This window comes from Gouania willdenowi, chromosome 10 (genome assembly GCF_900634775.1).
Source record: "Gouania willdenowi chromosome 10, fGouWil2.1, whole genome shotgun sequence".
In the NCBI taxonomy this organism is placed as follows: domain Eukaryota; kingdom Metazoa; phylum Chordata; class Actinopteri; order Blenniiformes; family Gobiesocidae; genus Gouania; species Gouania willdenowi.
Genome location: NC_041053.1, coordinates 26728991 through 26736179, shown reverse-complemented (window position 1 = coordinate 26736179; position 7189 = coordinate 26728991). Strand labels below are relative to the sequence as shown.

Here is a 7189-nt window from a genome sequence, read left to right as displayed (position 1 = left end):
ATTCTGATTCAGTACTTCTACTTGAGTATATCATATTCTGTCTTAGTGTATATGTGCATCGAATCGTTTTCAATTTCAAAACGAAGACACTTTAAATCCAAGGGTTGAAAAAGCAAAGATTTTTCAGAAAAAAAGGCATTTTATACAAAAAATAAAGTAGTGTCAAAGTCCTGACCTCACACTAACGTGCCTAATTTAAGTGCAGTCTTGACATTCGCCAGGAGGGGTCACTGTAACTGAAGCTTCGAGGAAAGAAGCCATTTACTAAACAATTGCTTCATTGTTCCATAGTTTAAAAGAGCTTAATTTGCCCATCCCTAAACACCAGGTTTTCATTGTTAACCACCTTGAAGTGCTTCACGCTGCTTGGCGTCTTCGTGTTTGTTGCGTTTGTGTCGAACTCAATAGTTTCTGTTTCCAAAGTTACCAACCAGCCGTCTAGATTACTGTCCAATCAAAAGTTAGCCCTTAGTTTCATTGACCAATCAGATAAGCGATTTGATTTGATTGACAGCTATTTGCTCCAATTGTGTGCCACCTCCCCGCTCCTCCCCCTGTCTATAGTTACTGTGCAGTTTCCACAGGTGCAGCACTTCTTCTCAGGTGTTCTCACATACTGAACATAATTTAGTACAAAGCGCTTATTTTTCGGCAGAAATGAGGGAAATCGTCCATTTGCAAGCCGGCCAGTGTGGTAACCAGATTGGAGCAAAGGTAAGAGCACTTGTTATGGGTTTGTGAAGTCTGGATTTTGTATAAAATAGTGAATGTGAAGGTAAAAAAAAAATAGTTTCAGCGGGAAGTTTTTTTTTTTTTCTCTTTTTTTTTTTTTAAAATGCCTTTGTCTGTGCTGCTACTTGTTATTAGTGCAAGCCCAAAATCAAAGTTGTCGTATGTTTGCAATAGACATTTTGTTAATGGTAGATTGTGTATTTTGAGGATCTAATTTCTTCCTGAATGATTTTATGACATTGATTATGAATTAGTCTACGTTTAAATCGTAATTTATTCAGTAATTACTGAAATGTCTATGGCTAGTTAGCTAGCTAGGGCTAGGCATAACTAGAGGGCTTTCATGCTGGGTTTACACCTATGATGCTTTACGATAGGGCTGGGTGATTTTTGCCTAAAATTTTTTTTTTTTTTTTTTTAATTCACTTAAAAATGAACATGAGAAATATTGTCAAAAGTGCAGCTTCATTGCTGTGATTGTCCTCAAGAGTTAAAATGCATAGAACAATCCCAAAATAAAAAGTAAATGAGGTTCTGTCATTCAACAATTTCAAGCTTTAACCCAGGTTTAAGCAAAAGTGCAACAGCAACTTCACAGTAGCTTAAATTTTCTGATTAAGAAATCAGATAACTACATATTTTATAACATTACAATTACCATCTCAGCATAGTGCGAATAAAAAATTAAACATGCCTGTGGCACACATATAGCTACTCAAAGGGTAAAGAAATGTAAACAAAGAGGGGGTCGGGCTCACATCGGAACGTGAAAAATTCTGAAAAAACTGTGGTGGGGGGAAAAAAGCATAAAAAATTTATATTATTATTATTTTTACTCGAATTTGCAAAATATGAATCGTTTTTATCTACAAATTTGATTAATCGATTGAATCAATTATTTATTTATTTTTTCCCAGCTCTAGCATACGAATATAATTTTTGCAGTCATTCTTGACATTCTTAACATCATTTAACGAATTGGAAAAGAGTTCTGAACAGAGCGTGTTGGTTGTTGGCATTCATGTGAGTCGTGCCATTAATCTTAACGCATGGTTACAGGCAAGGGCGGACTGGCGTACGGGGACACTGGAGATTTCCCTGGTGGGCTCGGCCACTGGGTAGAGCCATGAGAAACAGAAAAAGAAAGGGGGAATAAACATACATGTCAAGTATCCCGTTTTGGCTGGGAAACTCCCGTATTTTACCCCTCCTTCCTGCCATCGTCCAGTATTAGTATTTTCCCGTAAATATTCCATATTTTAATGTAATAATAATTAAAAGATAAATAAATAAAAACATTCCTTTGCCTTACTAAACTGAACGCTGTCACTGGCCTTGCGAGAACCTGAGTGGCAGTTCTCGTGAAATTAGTGCCGACAGCAGGAACAAACCAGGAAACCACTAAAAACAGCGATGGATGTAAGACGACGTTCCGGCGAAAAAAACCAAAGAAATTGTGTAAACCAACCAGATGTAACTTTTCTTTATATCGGTGCTTTGCCTTTGGCTCTAATCTGCTGAAATATTTGTAAGACATTGAGTAAATAGCGATTGTCAAGCAAAAACATACCCCTCTTAAAATGGCGGCGGGCGTTGCTAGGTCAAGTGTCCCGGATGCTGGTGTCACCGCGAAAAGGTGTACCGGAGAAAAAGCCAAAAGTGTCACATGTTGTGCAGCTGTTTGTTAATAAATGTGCCTGTGTGGCATTTTGTATCAGCAAATTTAAACCACAGTTGTTTTTCTGGGAAGACTTTGAGTTAAAAAAAATATTGAGATACATATCGTATATCGCCATTTTTGAGAAAAAAATATTGAGATATGAGTTTTGGTCCATATCGCCCTATTTGTCATACAGACAATGTAAGTCATAATGCGTTCTTTGCTGTCCAGTTCTGGGAGGTGATCTCTGATGAACACGGCATCGATCCGACTGGGAATTACCACGGAGACAGCGACCTGCAGCTGGAGCGGATCAACGTCTACTACAATGAGGCCACAGGTGAAGCCCTTTATGTCGACGTTTAGTATCTGCTATTGTAAAGATTCGGTTCGAATCACGAAGATATTGGTTGATTTAGAACAATTCATTCCGAAACGATTCAGTGACTTCAAATCGATGAGATAACTTTTTAGCCAAAATAATAATACAACCAGTGTGACTGGGAAATAAATACCCGGATAATGGACAGTGAAGGTGAGGTTTCGTGTGAGGGAATTGTCTATAAATTAATTATGGACATAAACAAACGAGTGAACATTGAACGGCAAATGTATTCACATGTTATTTCCATAAAGTTCAACCAACTTTTCAGTTTAAATTAACAAATGAACATTCCCTTGTAAAGAAACAACTGGTTAACTACCTTTTAAGATGATTTTAGATCGATTAGTGTCATCCAGAAGGTCAACTTACCGAGCACAGATTGATGTGGTTGGATGGTAGAATTATAAATTGATTCATCGATCTAATGGATGAATCGTTGCCCCCTTAGTATCTGCTTACACCTGCCAGGTAAACCAAGAGCACAGAAAGGCCTTTGCGTTGCTGATAAGCCCCAGACAGAAACACAGTAGTAAAATGAGCTTTTTTAGCTTCCTGGTTACTGTTGCTTAGCTTCACACAAACACAACAAAGCCTGGATTATATTTGTACCACACAACAATGCCTGGTTTCCATCTATTCTACACAACAGGCCCAACACTCCATCTGAACACGATACACACGAAAAAGATCTGTTGTTGTATTGTTGCATTTTTCGGTTTAACAATACTTGTATGTGCTGCTGTTTGTTTTCACCAGGTGGGAAGTATGTCCCTCGTGCAGTTCTTGTGGACCTGGAGCCCGGCACAATGGACTCGGTGAGGTCCGGGCCATTCGGTCAGGTCTTCAGACCAGACAACTTTGTCTTTGGTGAGCAGTGCCATCAGCTGAACATCTTTCAAGATTCTAATAAAACAGTTTATTTTTATTTGACCTTTTTTAGAATCTGGTCACCATTGAGAAGCAATTCTCACGTAAAGATAATTGAATACATTTACAATGAGAAAATGAATGATGCAAAAGTACAAAGACCAGTATTTTCATTAAAAAAATAAACACAATTACATGGGCGATGATGTCACAAACAAGTTCACTGGTTACAATGAATTTCTTAATGTTTTTCTTATGTATGGGGGTCTTTCCACCTTCTTTAGAGAATATCAAACATAACCGTCTTTTTTGGTGTTTGGAAATTCCAACCAGCGTTGCAAAGGGATGGGAAATGTAAATCCAGTAGTTTTTCCCATTAATTCCCATGGAAAGTTTCCAACACTGAAAATTCCCAGAATTTTGCGCCCCTATTTGAAATGTTGTTTTTGATACTTTTTTTTCCCACCAGTTTCCTATTGTCATTAAATAATTTACAGGAATTTTTTTTATGGTCCAGAAATTCCTGAGCTTAAGTTCCCGTGGAAATTTACTGGAAATTCTCCACCCCTTTGGAACGCTAGTGCCAACCCATGCAAAGCACAATATGTTCATTTAAGTGTCAACAGCCGTGTATGGCTTAAAGTCCAGTTAATTTCAGTACTGATGATATATTCTGTATGTAATGGTGGTTAGCCGTCAGTAGGCCAGACTACACAACACTGCACACTGATGTGTGCTGTGGACGGTGAGTTTCCATTCATTGTGCTGACACTGAACATCCTGATGTGACATCTGAAGCAAAGAATGTGCACAACGTGTTGCAACAGTCCAAAAGTATCTTTGAATGTGTAACGTTCAACATTCTGTTTATTCATAACAAATGTTAAACAATCCTGCTGGGTAAAGTGTCTGTCTGTCTGTCTGTCTCAGGTCAGAGTGGAGCAGGTAACAACTGGGCCAAAGGCCACTACACGGAAGGAGCTGAGCTGGTGGACTCGGTGCTGGATGTGGTGAGGAAGGAGGCTGAGAGCTGTGACTGCCTGCAGGGCTTCCAGCTCACCCACTCCCTGGGCGGAGGCACCGGCTCCGGAATGGGGACGCTGCTCATCAGTAAGATCAGGGAGGAGTATCCGGACCGTATCATGAACACCTTCAGCGTGGTGCCCTCCCCAAAGGTCCACACGGCTCTTGTGATCTCTCTGTCTGTGGCTGAGCCCCCACTTTAACCCCGCCCCCTTCGTCCTCCCACAGGTGTCGGACACGGTGGTGGAGCCGTACAACGCCACGCTTTCCGTCCACCAGTTGGTGGAGAACACGGATGAGACCTACTGCATTGATAATGAGGCTCTGTACGACATCTGCTTCCGCACGCTGAAGCTGACCACGCCCACCTACGGCGACCTCAACCACCTAGTGTCGGCCACCATGAGTGGCGTCACCACCTGCCTGCGCTTCCCCGGACAGCTCAACGCCGACCTGAGGAAGCTGGCTGTCAATATGGTGCCTTTTCCCAGGCTGCACTTCTTCATGCCAGGCTTTGCCCCCCTGACCAGCCGAGGCAGCCAGCAGTACCGGGCGCTGACCGTCCCCGAGCTCACCCAGCAGATGTTTGACGCCAAGAACATGATGGCGGCCTGCGACCCGCGTCACGGCCGCTACCTGACAGTGGCCGCCATCTTCAGGGGCCGCATGTCCATGAAGGAGGTGGACGAGCAGATGCTGAACGTGCAGAACAAGAACAGCAGCTACTTTGTCGAGTGGATCCCCAACAACGTGAAGACGGCAGTGTGCGACATCCCCCCGCGGGGCCTCAAGATGGCCGCCACCTTCATTGGCAACAGCACGGCCATTCAGGAGCTGTTCAAACGCATCTCCGAGCAATTCACCGCCATGTTCCGCAGAAAGGCCTTCCTTCACTGGTGAGCACGTGCAAAGAAGTTTCCATAATTGTTCCAATATTGACACCTTGAAGTTGAATCATTTTTACCACCTTATCTGTTTGTTTTTGGCCAATCTAATTTGCAACTTTTAACACATTTCTGTGGTTGTTAAAATCCATATTATTTTTTATTAAAACATGGATTTACATCTTGATGATTATATACTTTGGCGCAGATAATAAACTTCCTGGATAACATTGGATATTATTCAAATAAATGTTATCACAGATTCATGTAGCAAGAGATTTTGAACAGGATTATGGGTGGAATTGGACATATTGATCTATTTGTCACGCTTTTTAGACATTGAGTCATCAGATTGTCCAGTGAAAAGTAGTGTACGTGTGTGATATTGTCCCTAAATGTCTGATATTTTTTAAAAAAAACTAAAAAAATGGGAATTACTTTTTCTGTTTTATAACAGGAATTTAAAAAATTAATGTATGTCAATCTTCCATGATCCGGGAGAATTGTAGGCCCTCCTTCTATCGATCCTATAGTGTTGAACATGGAACAGTGAAGTTGAGTGCGTTTATAAGCTGGTAACCCTAACCTGCGTGGGTTCCCTTCTCTACGTCCTTGTTTCAGGTACACAGGTGAAGGCATGGATGAGATGGAGTTCACAGAGGCTGAGAGCAACATGAACGACCTGGTGTCAGAGTACCAGCAGTACCAGGACGCCAGGGCCGAGGAGGAGGGGGAGTTTGAGGAGGAAGAAGAGGAGGAGATGGCCTAGACTTCCAGCTGTGATTGGGACTCAGTTGGAGTCAATGGCTCAGTGCATGTTATCCAAGCGTGATGTTCTGAAAATGGTTTTGAAAGGCACTTTAACAAGGTCCCCACGGTCATGAAAGTCCTGGAAAAGTTATGGAATTTGATAAGCCAATTTTCCAGTCTTGAAAAGTCAAGGAATAATTTAATTGCTTTGGAAAAGTATTGGAAATATAGCCTATTTTATGTGAATGTTTAAAATCCAACCTTTGCTATTACTATGAGACGTTAAGTAAGTCCCTTAACACCTTGTGTTCTACATTGCTTTAAATAAATGTCTGCAAATTGTAATCATATAATCTTATGATTAAACATGATAGCACTTAGTAGTTGTTTAATATTACATTCAGTAACATCGTTATATAAAAACATTGCAAAAATGGGTGTCAAATGCAATTGTACTTTTGTACGATGCTATATGATAGATGTTATGATAGATAAGTTATGGACAGAACTTGCATTCCCTGTGCCACATTTTTGCTATTAACTGTTGCACTACTACACTGGAAAGACCTGCTTATTTTTGCGCTTTAATGGTCTTGAATAGATCTTAGCACGTCAAAACTAAGTCATGGAAATTTGGTAAAATATTTTGAAAAATAATTGTGAAAAAAGTGTGATAACCCAAGTTTAATAAATGCTGTATCGGTATAAAAGATTTATTTTAAACAGAAGAGTAAAACTGTTTATGCCTTCTTTAATAAAGATTGTTCTATGTTGGTTATTATGGTTCTTGATTTAACATATTAGACCCGTTTTGTTTATATACATCCTTATCAGAAACAGCCATTGTCTGTTGAATAACTGAACATGTAACCATCCAAAAATCATCAG

General features: G+C 40.5%; 1 protein-coding gene across 1 annotated transcript; it reads left to right on the top strand.

Moving 5' to 3' along the window:
- The first annotated feature begins 579 nt into the window (after positions 1–579).
- LOC114471468 (tubulin beta-4B chain) lies at positions 580–7079 on the top strand. Its single transcript, XM_028460300.1, has 6 exons — positions 580–714; positions 2624–2732; positions 3534–3644; positions 4575–4819; positions 4896–5563; positions 6173–7079. The coding sequence occupies exons 1-6, from the start codon at positions 658–660 to the stop codon at positions 6318–6320; spliced, it is 1338 nt and encodes a 445-aa protein (XP_028316101.1). The 5' UTR covers positions 580–657; the 3' UTR covers positions 6321–7079.
- The last annotated feature ends 110 nt before the right edge of the window (positions 7080–7189 follow it).

Coding starts and splice junctions, on each gene's coding strand:
- LOC114471468 (XM_028460300.1), top strand. CDS start 658: ATGAGGGAAATCGTCCATTTGCAAGCCGGCCAGTGTGGTAACCAGATT. Junction 715..2,623: donor GTAACCAGATTGGAGCAAAG/GTAAGAGCACTT, acceptor TTTGCTGTCCAG/TTCTGGGAGGTGATCTCTGA. Junction 4,820..4,895: donor GCGTGGTGCCCTCCCCAAAG/GTCCACACGGCT, acceptor GTCCTCCCACAG/GTGTCGGACACGGTGGTGGA.